The 14,010-nt window shown below is 47.9% G+C and overlaps 1 protein-coding gene across 2 annotated transcripts in view; it reads right to left on the reverse strand.

Moving 5' to 3' along the window:
• MAP2K2 (mitogen-activated protein kinase kinase 2) overlaps positions 1-3,924 on the reverse strand; it is a 22,315-nt gene extending 18,391 nt beyond the window's left edge. Inside the window, exon 1 of one of the 2 annotated variants that reach the window (XM_032394748.1) lies at positions 3,529-3,921. In XM_032394748.1, the coding sequence (XP_032250639.1) occupies positions 3,529-3,620 (92 nt within the window). In that variant the 5' untranslated portion in view covers positions 3,621-3,921. Of the gene's footprint in view, positions 1-3,528 lie in introns of both variants that reach the window. The other variant, XM_032394747.1, reaches the window with a different exon arrangement.
• Positions 3,925-14,010: the final 10,086 nt, after the last annotated feature.

A 14,010-nucleotide genomic window follows, 5' to 3' on the forward strand; every position in this document is an offset into this window, starting at 1 on the left:
GGGGGGGGGGGGGGGGGGGGGGGGGGAGGGCGGCGGAGATGCTGAGCCACAGATCAGGTGAGTGAAGGTTCAGGCCGGGACTGAGGAGCAAACTTGTTCTAAGTGGTCTCAGGGCCAAGAGCAAGAACCAGCGGGCAGAAGACAGAAATTGCAGGATGTGTGCCTTTAATGCACATGAATGACGCATGAGCACTTGAGGGGAAATGAAGAGGGGCAGAAAGCAAACAGTGCAGACATTTCCAGGGCATGCTGCTCAGCAGCATACTCTTATGATATGACTCTAAACATTAAGCATTTATATGCACAAACATTCCTGGAGCCAGTCATTAAAAAAACCAACCAGGGGCGCCTGGGTGGCGCAGTCAGTTAAGTGTCTGATTCTTGATTTGCCTCAGGTCATGATCTTGGGTCATGAGATCAAGCCCTGAGTCAGGCTCCGTGCTCAGTGTGGTGTCTGCTTGGGGTTCTCTCCCTCGCTCTCCCTGCCTCTCCCTCCCCCCCCACCCCCACTCTCTTGTGCTCTCAAAATAAGTAAGTTTTTTTTTTTTAAAGATTTATTTATTTATTTGACAGAGAGAGACACAGCGAGAGAGGGACACAAGCAGGGGGAGTGGGAGAGGGAGAAGCAGACTTCCTGCAGGGCAGGGAGCCTGATGTGGGGCTCGATCCCAGGACCCTGGGATCACGACCTGAGCTGAAAGCAGACACTTAACCGACTGAGCCACCCAGGTGCCCCTCAAATAAATAAATCTTAAAACAAACAAACAAAAAAACCAAAAAACACCCAACCATGTAAACTGCACTTTATTGGGTGATTCGAGGAATTTCCCAAGGAATTTTGATAGTAAGCTATTTTCACTAATGCCTTGACTTTGAACCGAATCCTGAAGTCAAAAGCAGCTCCCCGTAACAGGCGGGCAGACATTAGCTCAATGCACACAAGGACTAACACAGTGCTGTCCAAAAGAAATAGTATAAAAGTTACGTGTGCAATTAAAATTTTTCTAGCCACATTAAAAAAAATATATCAGGTGAAATTAATTTTAACATATTCAACTTAACCCATCAAAAATATAAATTTCAATATGAAATCAGAATAAACAAATTAATGAATATTTTCCTTTCTCTTCATATGAAGTCTTTGGAATCTGGAATGCATATTATCCTTCCAGCTCCCCTGAATTTGGACCGGCTAGCCGCATTTCAAGCACTGGCAGTGGCCAGGGGACCAGACAGGGTGGGTAGCTAAGAAAAGCCTCTAAAGGACCTTGGGTGATCCCCCGCCACCAATTTCTGAGGGCATTTAAGCCCAGGCTGACCCCCAACCTGGGGGAGACCTGGTGGGGGGATTCAAGCAGGGAATGAAGGGGGAGACTGGAGCTCTCTCAGGAACCTCCCAATCCTCAAATTTGACTGTAACTAGGCTAGAACTTAGAGGCTTGAGCAAAGCGGCACTGGCTGGGAAGGAGATGAGGAAAGTCATCTGAGCTGCTACAGCAAAGAAGTTGCTAGAAGGCAGGGGGCTAGGTGCCACTCCTGAGCACATATCAGGGCTTTACAAACCCCACTTTGTTTCACTGTCAAGATCTTCCTGGGATGTGGGTATCTTGTAGTCCCAGCCCACGCAGGAGGGAACAGGCTCAGAGAGGTTAAGTAACTTGCCTGTGGGTCACAATGCAAGGAAGTGGCGGTGCCTGGAATCAACCTGCATCCTTCCGCACTGCAAAGCCCTGCTCATCATGGCATGATGCTGAGCCAGGACCGTGGGCCTACTACGTGCTCCCTGAATGCCTGGTTAACAAAGACCTGGATGAGGAAGGGACGGAGGAGGGAAGGCAAAGGAATGAATGTACATGACAAGCTTCCTTCCTAAACGGTTGAAGAGGTGGCTTTTGAGGCCAGACTCCGCAAAGTCGTCTTCGCACTGCCCTATGAGCTCGAAAATGTGTTCTGGAGTCAGCTGATTAATCCACTTTAAATTTAATAGCGACCCAGCTGTGGTTATAAAAAAAACCCTGGAATTCCAATGGCTGGCTTTCTCTGCAGGGGGAATTCTGGAAGGGATGGAAATCAGAAACCACGGAAAAGAAAGAAGAGAGAGAATGAAGGAGGCGCTCTCCTGAGAAGAATAAGCAGCAGACTTTTGGAAATAAGGAACACATCCCCATGCTGAGCTGCCTGCTCAGAGAAAGATGTCAACTCGCACACACAGGCATCAGACTCTCTCGCCGGGGGCGCAGCAGCCATGTCCCCTGAGAGGCGCCACACAGGCTGCTCCCCCATCACACCTGGTTCTCAGGGGGTCACAGCACAAGCACAGCAAACAGACCCCAGCCAGGGGCCTCTGGAACCGTCCTGCTCCTCTTTAGCATGGGGAACAGGAGTGGGGAGATCACAGGGACTTCTTCTGTGGCCAAGGGGTCACCCTCGCTTGACCTCGAAAGTATGTGCCCCTCCCACAATATGATTCCGCCCATCTGGAGACCCTACTGTCCCAGAGGCTCCTTCCTGTCCCTTCCCCCCAAGTCCTCCTGTCTGCTTCGGTGCCTGCGGCTCCAGCCCCAGAGGCTCCTTCTCCTCCTCCCCACCAGGATCCTGCAGTTGACCTCACTACTCGGGGGCCTCGCCTGGCCCTGTCTCCTCAGAGACCCCTCAGCTAGTCTTCTCCCCTCAGGGGGTCCTGGCTCATCTTACCCTTCAGGGAGCCCTCAACCACCTTTCCCCTGGAGGGACACTTCCCCCATTCCTCTCCTCCCAGGAACCCCTTCACCCCATTCTTTGGTATGCAAGGACCTCCACCATCTACCTCACTACTCAGGGACCCCCCCCAACTCCAATTTCACTACTCAGGGGCCCCATACCCCATCTTTTCCCTCGGGGACCTCCTCCTGCCTTGATTCACCACTCAGACTCCTCCCCCCATCCTGTGGGCAGGAACCCTCCCTCAACTCCATTTCACTCCTCAAGACCTCCCACCCCATCCTCTTCACTCAGGGACCCTCTCCTGACCTCAGTCCTCAGGGTCCCGCACCCCATCCTCTCCACTCACGGTCCCCCTCCCCTCAACCTCACTACTGAGAGCCCCACACCCCATCCTCTCCACTCAGGGCCCCCCTCCCCTCAAGCTCACTACTGAGAGCCCCACACCCCATCCTCTCCACTCAGGGACCCCCCCCTCCTACCGACCTCACTGTTCAGGGCCCCACACCCCATCCTCTCCACTCAGGGACTCCCACCCCATCTTCGCTCAGGGCCTTTCCGCCCCATCCTCTTCACTGAGGGACCCCCTGCCCCGACCTCACTGCTCAGGGACCCGCACCCCATCCTCTCCATTCAGGGACCTCCTTCCCCCATCTTGCTACTCAGCGCCCCGCAACCCATCCTCTCCACTTAGGGACCTCCTCCCCCGTCCTCACCACTCAGGGAACTCCCACCCCATCTTCTCCTTTCAGGTCCCCCCCTTCTACTGACCTCACTACTCAGGGACCCCCTCCCCTTCCTCACCCCGGCCAAGCCCGGCCCACTCACTCGGAGGCGCCCTCGCTGGTGGGGGACGGGCCCTCGGCGATGGCGGGGTTGATAGTGAGCGCCGGCAGCACCGGCTTCCTCCGGGCCAGCATCGGGGCTCCGCGGGCCGGCGGCGGCGGCACCTCTAACCGGGGCCCATAGGGGGCGGGCCGGGAGCGGGCGGCGCCGACGCGAGCCCGGGGCTGCGGTCGCGGCCTAGGCGGGCGCCCGGGCGGCGAGTGAGAGCGTCGCTGCGGACCCGGGCCGAGGGGCGCCGAGGGGCCCCGGGGCTGAGGCCGAGGAGCCGCCGCCGCCGCCGCAGAAAAGGCCCGTCCGAGGCTGACGCTGCAGCTGGAGCCCGGGAGGCCGCGGGCAGGGAGGGGGAGCAACGAGATTGCGGGCCGGCCTCTCGCGAGAGCCAGCGCCGGGAGCCGCGAGGCCCCGCCCCCCACCGTGGCGCGTGCGCACCAGCCGGAGGCCGCCTTCCCGTGGGGGAAAGGGGCGGAGACCTACTGAGGCGGTGCCGGGAGTGTGCGCACTCGCTCGCTTCCCCCACTGCTGGTTTGCGCATGCGTCTGGGCCTCTGGGCGGAGGCTCAAGGGAGGCGGAGCCTGAGGGAGGCCTCTTAGGGGCTGATGAGAGTGGGCAGGTGCGCAAAGCTGAGGCCAGACCCGCGTAAGCCTTGTGGTTCCCGACTGGGGCTACAGGAGCCACCAAAATCCCCAAAAGTTGTGCGAGACTACCCAGAGTCAACTTAAGTCTTATTGTCGCTAATGGACACACAGCCCTCCGAAAGAAAGATAATTTCAAAACATTTTTTTTTTAAGTTGTGGCAAATATGACATAAAATTTACCACTTTGTATTCTAAGTGTACAGCTCAGCGGCATGAAGTACCCCTGTCCTGCGACCACCCCCACCCTCCGTCTCCAGAACTTCCCATCTCCCCAAACTGTCCCCATGAAGCACGGACTCCCCACCCCCTGCCCCAGCCCCAGCTCCCACCGTCTCCTCTCTGTGGACGGGACTCCTCTGGGGACCTCAAATAATTGGAGTCATACTGTTAAAAAAGAAACAACACGCCCAAAATGGATTCACTCGTGTTAAGCCCCACGTCGGCAAAACAAGACTTAATACCTAACCTAACTGCAGTTTTGGCCACTCCCAAGAATGTGACCTTTAACTAGTCAATCTGGAATTACTTGGTGGTCACAAGTGAGGCAATCTGCCTGATGGACCCCCCGCCTTCCCCCAAAGGAAGGAGACTCCTGCCTGAAACAATCTACTCTTTCCTAGAAACTTCCTTTTTCTGCCTATAAAAACCTTCCCTTTTGTACAGCTTCTCGGAGTTCCTTTCTACCTGCTAAGATAGGATGCTGCTCATTTTATTAATTATTAAATAAAGCCAATTCGATCTTACATTTACCCAGTTGAATTTTGTTTTTTTAACAATAGAGTATTTGTTCTTTTGCGTCTGCCTGATTTCACCAAGCATAGTGTCCTCAAGCTTCATCCATGTTTTATCAGGTGTCGGAATTTCCTTCCTTTTTAAGGCTGAATAATATTCCATTGTGTGAATGGACGGCATTTTGTTTATCCTGTCATCCATTGGGGGGTATGTGAGTTTTTTCTACCTTCGGGCTGTTATGCATTCCTGCTATGAACACAAATATCGGTTCAACTCCTGCTTTGAATTCTCCTGGGTATCTACTCAGAACTGGAATTGCTGGGTCATATGGTAAGTCTATGTTTAATTTTTTGAGGAATCATCATACTAGTTTCTGCAGCAGCTACTCCATTTGATGAGAAAAGGACACTCTAACACCAATTAAAAGAAAAGGGGGGAAGAAGTACACAGCACAGAATAAAGAACAGTCATTTAAATGGGAAAAAAGTTGACTTCACAAAAATCTCACCAACCACATTGTGCTTCTTTTTGTCACATCCTTGAGCATCCATGTACATATCATGGTGGTGTGCACCTTTGGGAACCACGCACAAAGAAACAGGGAAAGGCTCAATCGACACCCCTCTGCCAGGGTCCAGCCCAGGTCCCTTGGTCACCCTGGCTCAGTCCTGTCCCCTTCTTGTCCAGCTGCCCTTCAGTCATTCCTTTTTTTTTTTTTTTAAGATTTTATTCATTTATTTGAGAGAGAGAGAGCACGAGCGAGAACAGCAGAGGGAGAGGAAGAAGCAGACTCCCCACCAAGCTGGAGCTCGATCCCCAGGACCCTGAGATTATGACCCGAGCTGAAGGCAGCCGTTTAACCAGCTGAGCCACCCAGGCGCCCCTCTTTTTTTTTTTTTCAAAGATTTTATTTACTTATTTGTCAGAGAGAGAGACAGAGAGCACAAGCAGGGGGAGCGGCGGGCAGAGGGAGAAGCAGGCTCCCCGCTGAGCAGGGACCCCGAAGCAGGACTCGATCCTAGGACCCCGGGATTATGACCTGAGCCAAAGGCAGACACTCAACCGACTGAGCCACCCAGGTGTCCCCCATTCAGTCATTCTTTTGGCCTTTGGGTTGCAGTGCTCTTTATATTAGACAGATACTGTGCTGGGCACCAGAAATACAATGTTTAAAAAATAGAAACATCATATATACATAATTACAAAATGTAGCAATGATCGAAAGTGCAGTGTAACTATGGTTCTCCCTGATTAAACCTGCTTCATTTCTATAAGCTGAGCCTTTTCAGCTTTTCCTCCAGCTGTTCCCACTCACTCACTCAAAGTTAGAAAGAAGGCTTACCTGCCTTCGAATAATGCCACGGCCTTCCCCAGCTCTGGGCGTTTTTCTACCTTCTTTCTGTTCTGCAAAGTGATCTCTCCATCATTTTATTTTATTTTAGGCTCTATGTACATATAGTCTTTTTATGGAGCTGTAACTCCCATGTAATAAATGCACAGTTCTTGAATGTTCCATTCCTTGAGCTTTTACAACTGCATATACCCAGGTAAGTATACCCATGTAGCAAACAAGATGTAGAGCCTTTCCATCACTCCAGAAAGTTTCCTCTGTACCCTTTTCAGTTAATGCCTCTCGCTCCTACCAGCAGTGGTGGTAAATGTTTAAAAATGGGTTTTTGAAATGAGAGATGGACTGGCAAACAGAGAGATGAAAGAGAGAGAGAGAGGGAGGAAGAGAGAGAGACAGGCTGATTTGTAATGTGTAGTATTCGCCCTTTCTCATGGTGTAAATATTTCCACCGCGGCTGATTTTCTGCTATCATGAAGTTGCAAAGAATGGTAGCAATTGGCAGGGATGAGGAAGGACGGGTCGCCGCGCACCACTACCCTACAGACACCCTAGAGTCTGATTTCTATCCCCACAGATGAGTTCTCTGTGTTCTAGAGCTTCGTGGAAATGTATGTACTCTTCCGCGTCTGACTTCTTTGGCCCTGCACAATGTTTTTGTGATTCATCCATGTGGTTGCATCTAACCGTGATTGGTTCTATTTCCTTGCTGTAGGATTCTTCACGGTGTGTCCTCTGGGCATTGCCCTTCCCTCTTCCTGAGGAGGATGAAGAGATCAAGTGTTTTCTAATGCTCAGAATTGTTGGTTTCCCCTAGTTCGGACTTGAGGGCTCGGCTCACAAGCCTCCTTTTCCGTAAACTCTGATTCTGCCAGTTGCTGCTAGCCCCCTTCTTCTGGAATTTCTGATATACCCTGCCTGTTTCTGGCTTTTACCTCTTGTCTTCCAACCCACCGTGCATTATGTCCTCCCCACAAGTGATGAACGTTCTGAGGGCAAAGAAGTTCTTGGATTTGTGTCTTTCTCTCCCAGTCCAGCTCCTTGGGTATAGTTAAAGCTTTCTACATATATGCTGCTTGAATGAATGTAATGGGTGTTTCTGTCCTGGGGGAGACAAGTTTCCTGCTAGTCACGTGGTTCTCAGCACTTGATAGAGAGCATGAGCTTTTATTGTTGAGATAACAGTATTGATTCATGCCCTCTACCCTCTTCCCTATCTCTACTGGCGAGCACATTTTGCTCTGCAACCTCTCCCTGTTACATATTTCTGTACTTATCATTGATTCTAATCACAGCTCTCTTAGTACATCGGTTCCCTGGTCCCAGAAACTTGGGTGTCTCCTAAATCTGCCCCCCAGCCCAGGAAATAAATTTCTAATAGCTTTGTTGATAGATTCAATCGAAGGTGACATTTATCTCATATTGAGACACAATCTCATGTTAATATCGCATGTGTACACTCTTCCAATCTCGAAATGCGCCCTCAACTTTATATTTCTTACCTGTACTATGGATATTAACAAAAACAATGGTTGACATGACCCTTTTTTTTTTTTAAGATTTTATTTATTTATTTGACAGAGAGAGACAGCAAGAGAGGGAACACAAGCAGGGGGAGTGGGAGAGGGAGAAGCAGGCTTCCCGCGGAGCAGGGAGCCCGATGCGGGGCTCGATCCCAGGACCTGGGATCATGACCTGAGCCAAAGGCAGATGCTTAACGACTGAGCCACCCAGGCACCCCGACATGACCCTTTTGGAAAGCAATTTAGTACTATCTAGAATACATACAACCCAGCAATTCTACTCTCAGGCATCTAGCCTAGGAAACTCCTGGCTTGTATAACCAGGAGACATATACACGAATGTTCTCAATGGCAGGAATCTGGAAACTACACAAATACAAATCAATGGAAAAAATATGTTCTAGAATAGTCCCACAAAGAGATACTAAGCATCAGAAAACTCACAAATGACAGCAACATTAAAAAAAAAAAAGTCTTAGGAATATGGGGCACCTGGCTGGCTCACTTGGTAGAGCAGGCAACTCTTGATCTCAGAGTCATGAGTTCGAGCCTCGTGTTGGGCATAGAGCTTACTTAAAAAAATAAAAGTCTTAGAAATATAGAGTTATAGAATATGTCTTTATGACACCATGTTTATAAAATGAAATTGGCTCAGCATCGTTAGCCATTGGGGAAATGCAAGTTAAAACCCCAATGAGATACTGCTACTAGTGCATGCCATTAGAATGGCTAAAGTAAAAAAGGTTGACAATACCAAGTGCTGGCAAGGATGCAGAGAAACTGGGACTCTCACACTTTGTTGGTGGGAATGAGAAAACAGTACATCTTCTCTGAGAAAATGGTTTAGAAAGGTAAACAAACACTTCCTTTATGACCTAGCAATCCCACTCCTGGGTTGTTTACCCAGGAGAAATTAACTCTTAGGTTCACCCCAAATCTGAACATGAATGTTCATAAAAACTTGATTGGTAATAGACCAAAAACTGGAAACAACCCAAGTGTTCTTCAATGGGTGAACTGATAAATTCTGGATTGAATGAGTAAAAAAAAAAAAAAAATATGGATTAACTCCACACAATGGAATACTACTCAGTAATAAAAAGGAATGAACTGAATATACACACGAACTTGAGGGAATCTCAACGGCTTGTGCTGACAAAAAGAAGGTAATCACAGAGTTACATAATGCAGAATTCCATTTATGTGAGGTTCCTAGAGGAGTTGCATACATGGAGACAGGAAGTAGATGGTGGGACCCAAGGGTGGGGGAGGGGGATAAAGAACAGTTGCTTAGTGGATACTGGGTTTCCTTTTGGGGTGATGACAATGTTTTGAAACCAAATAGAGCTGATGGTCACAAAACATTGTGACTGTATTAAATGCATCTGAATTCTTCACTTTGAAGGGGTTAATCTTATGTGAATCTTATCCCTTCCAACTACATGACATTTTGCCATTGTGCATGCTTTTTATTTTATTTTCCTCTATTTTCGTGACTGTACTTGTTTGGTGGAAATAGTATATGATGGTGAGCTGCTTACTGTGTACCTTTTCTTTCTTTTTTTTTAAAGATTTTTATTTATTTATTTGAGAGAGAGAGAGAGAGTGAGCATGAGCAGGGTGAGGGGCAGGGGGAGAAGCAGGCTCTCCGCTGAGCAGGGAGCCCAATGCAGGGCTCAATCCCAGAACTCTGGGATGATGACCTGAGCTGAAGGCAGACGCTTAACTGACTGAGCCACCCAGGCGCCCCTTACTGTGTACCTTTTCAACTTGACTTCATTGACATCACATTAGCAGCCTAAAGTGGGCCATGGTGGGAGTATTTACATCATGGGAATTGGCAAATGTCACAAATGAAGGCTGAATGTATGATGTTGTTGATTCTCTAGATTAAGGGTCAGAAAACCTTTATGGTAAAGGATCAGATAGTATATATTTTCTGTTTTGTGGACCTTCAGTCTCTATTGCATCTGCTCAACCCTGCAGTAGTAGTGAGAAAGCAGCCAATAACCTAATAGGCATGGCCCTGTGCCAATAAAACTTTATTTGTGTAAACAGGTGGAGGGCCACATCATGCCAACCCCCGGCTTAGGCTTTAAAAAGTGATGGGAGGGGCACCTGGGTGGCTCAGTCGGTTGAGTGTCTGCCTTCAGCTCAGGTCGTGGTCCCAGCCCTGCACTGGGCTCCCTGCTCAGCGGGATCCTGCTTCTCCCTCTGCCTCTGCCGCTCCCCACTGCTCGTGCTTTCTCTCTCTCACTCTCTCTCTCAAATGAATAAGTAAAATCTTAAAAAAATAAAATAAAATAAAGAGTCCGGCATTGGGCTTCTTGCTCAGCGGGGAGCCTGCTTCTCCCTCTGCCTGCAGCTCCCCCTGCTTGTGCTCTCTCTCACAAATAAATAAAATCTTTAAAAAATACTAAAAGTAAAATAAAAATTAAAAAAAGTGATGGAGAGGGGCACCTGGGTGGCTCAGCTGGTTGAGCATCCAACTCTTGGTTTTGCCTCCGGTCATGATCTCAGGGTTGTAAGATAAAGCTCTGCATCAGCTCCATGCTCAGTGTGGAGTCGGCTTGAGGGTCTTTCCCCCTCCCTCTGCTCCTCCACCTCTGCTCCTCCCCCCACCCCCCACTCATGCTCTCTCTCTCTCAAAAATAAATAAATAAAATCTTAAAAAAAAAAAAAGTGGGATGGAGAAAAATTAATAATGCAAATTACACTTTAAAATGTGTCATGTCTGGGGGCGCCTAGCTGGCCCGGTCAGTAGAGCATATGACTCTTGATCTCGGGGTTGTAAGTTCGAGCCCCACCTTGGGGGTGTAGAGATTATTGTAGAGATTAATGTAGAGATTACATAAAAATAAAAATAAAATCTTAAAAGAAAATGTCCTGTCTCTAGTTGTTGGTTTGTGGATAGCACAAACAATTGGGGCAACATTTTTTCCAATATTCCAAATCTATTATCATATTCATCAAAGAAGACATTCATGTTATCAATGAACAACTGAAATTCCAACATATGTCCTCACTTTCATGTTACTTATTAACATAAATGAAAATATTGCCGACATTCATGTCAGAACTACACTTGTTCCATTATTTGCCACCATAGGTTTGCTACAGGTACAAGAGTTTGGCAAGAATCAACAAAACCATATTTTGAGATTCAAGTAACTATTACGATAGACTTTGTAATAGAGCATTGCATATGTTATTATTATTTGTAAATGGTGTGCTACACATACTTTGTCAGTAACACTTAATACATATATATGTTGTAGGCATGAAATATATACGCTGCATTCAATATGTAGAGAGATATATGGTCTCTCCAGAGAGCCGGTTGTTAAACATTGACCAGCACACCATTACCTTCATACATTTGAGAGTTGAGATATTCCTTCATCAACACCGCATGCATTCATTCAACTATCAATAATTTAGTGTCTATCTCCTGCCGGGCAGAGAGACATATCCGAGGGGATATGGATATCCAGCAATCATTTCATTCAATGAAAATATTTTGTGACCCTTCCCTGCACCGACATTGGTCCAAGCACTCAGCCAGTCAGAGGGAGGGAGGGGTGGGAAAAGAATGTACCAGCTGGGGAACAGAATGTGCGGAAGCACAGAGTTCCACTTGTGTTGGGGTGGGCTACCATTCTTAGAGGGTTTCTCCTTTTGTTTTTTTTTCCTCATCTGCTTTTATTTTTTATTACTTTTTCATTGATATATGGTTGACCTGTAACATTATGTTAGCTTCAGGTGAACAGCACAGTGATTCAATTTATGCATATATTGTGACGAGACCACAGTGTCCAGGTAACGACCATCACCTCTCATAGTTACAGATTTTTTCTTATGCGAACTTTTAAGATGTACTCTCCCAGCAACTTTCGAATACATAATGCAGTATCGTTACCTAGGGTCATCAGGCTGCACACTACATTCCCGGGACTTACTTACTTACTTACTTACTTACTTATTTATTTTAAAGATTTTTTAATTTATTTTTTGACAGAGAGAGAGACAGTGAGAGAGGGAACACAAGAAGGGGGAGTGGGAGAGGGAGAAGCAGGCCTCCCGCCGAGCAGGGAGCCCGATGCGGGGCTCGATCCCAGAACCCTGGGATCATGACCTGAGCCTAAGGCAGACACCTAACGACTGAGCCACCCAGGCGCCCCATGGACTTATTTATTTTATACCTGGAAGAAGTTTGTACCTGTGTCTGGCTCCCTGCTCCACAGGAAGCCTGCTTCTCCCTCTCCCACTGCCCCTGCTTGTGTTCCCTCTCTCGCTGTGTCTCTCTCTGTCAAATAAATAAATAAAATCTTAAATTAAAAAAAAAAGAAAAACTCACTTCAACCCACTGGGCCTCAGTTTCCCCTTTGGGAACATGATTTCCTCCTTTGACACTAAAGCAGAGCTCTGCAAACTTTTTCTGTAAAGAACCGGATAGTAAATATTTTCTGCTTTGAGGGCCAGACGGTCTCTGCCACAACTCAGCTCTGCCTCGTAGCTGGAAAGTAGCCGCAGCCGGTGTATGTACGGACAAGTGGGCGGGGCCACGTGCCAATAAAACTATTTATGGACACTGAAATTTGAATTTCATATTATTTCAGTGTCAGAAAATACTCTTAATTTTTTTCCAGCCATTAAAAAAATGTAAAAATCACTCTTAACTTACAGGCTATGCAAAAACAGGTGACAAGCTGGGTTTGGCCCCTGGGAGGTGTAGAAGGTAAGACTAGGATAAGGCTGCTGTTTTAAATAGGATGGCAGGGAACGTCTCATTGAGAAGGTGACATTTGGTCAAAGGCATAAAAGGTGGGAGTGGGTCCCATGGGTGTCTGGAGGAAGAACTTTGAGGCAGCGGATACAGCCTGTGCAAAGGCCCTGGGGCAAAACTGGGCCTGGTGTGTTGGAAGAGCAGGGAGGAGGCCGGCGTGGCCTGGGTAGAGTGAGACAGGGGGAGAATGGAATGCACACAAATGTAAGGCGTACAGATAAAAAGCACAAATTAGGAGTTTGTAGGTATATATTGGAAGGGGCTTTGGAAAGTTCAAATTTGTTGGCATCCTTGACACTAGCTGAGTGTGATTGAATTCAAGTGTGTAAAGCATGGTGGGATAGTGGGAGCATGGTCCCAGGAGGGCGGGGAGCTCTGAGACCTTGCCAGGGGGCTGGGGGCAGAATCAGGGCAAGTAAGGGGCGCAAAGATAACCCCGCCCCCACTTCTCCGGATGAGGGTGCCCTAGGGAAGGAAGTGGGAAGCAGTTGCTAATAGCGTCCACTAGAGGGCGCCAGGGACTGGGAAGCCGACCTCAGTGTCCCCCAGCCTCAGGCCCGCCCTGGGTGGGATGGGAAGGAGGGTCCACCTGGGATGCTCGGCGGCTGGAAGAGGATGGAGGGGTCTATGTCTTTGAATCTGGACGGCCTTTTCTATGCTTCCAGAATTGAGGGTTTGGAGGAGAGGGGTTGACAACTTAGGGCAGGAGTCTGCAAACATTTTCTTAAAGGGCCACATAGCCGCAAGTTAAAACGCTCTGTCTCTTCGCCAACTACTCAGTTGTTACCACCCCCCACCCCCCCACCCCCGGCTCCCAAACCGCCACACACAACATCTCAACCAATGCGGGAGGCTCTGTGCCAACAGAATGTTGTTTTTGGAAGCTGAGATTTGAATTCCATATAACTTTCCTGTGACACGAAATAATCTTTTCCATATTTTTTAACCATTTAAAAATGCAAAAACTGGGGACACCTGGCTGGTTCGGTCGGTAGAGCACACGACTCTTGATCTCAGGATCGTGAGTTTGAGCCCCACGTGGGGCATAGAGATGACTTGAAATAAATAATAAATAAATAAATAAATAGTAAAAAAAAAATAAAAGTGCAAAAACTGTTCTGAGCTCTCTGGCTATACAAAGGCAGCCGGGGGGGGGGGTGCGTAGTTCATCAGTGGGGTAACTATGGTAATAAATGTTTGTTTGACACTTACTAGGTAACCAGGTAGTAGGTGCTTGAAGACGTGGCTTGTGTCACACGTGTAATGGCCCAAGTAGCTTTTGTGTTAACAACCCTAAATCTATATCACAAAAAGCCTCAGGAATAATTACGAAAAGCAATGAATAATAGTAATGGCCAGAAAAGAAATCGAGAGTGAAAATTATTTTTCTTTTATTGAGCATCACATGGGTGATCATGGCAGTAACGTACATAAAATAAA

Source organism: Phoca vitulina, unplaced genomic scaffold (genome assembly GCF_004348235.1).
Source record: "Phoca vitulina isolate PV1807 unplaced genomic scaffold, GSC_HSeal_1.0 scaffold81, whole genome shotgun sequence".
Classification (NCBI taxonomy): Eukaryota; Metazoa; Chordata; class Mammalia; order Carnivora; family Phocidae; genus Phoca; species Phoca vitulina.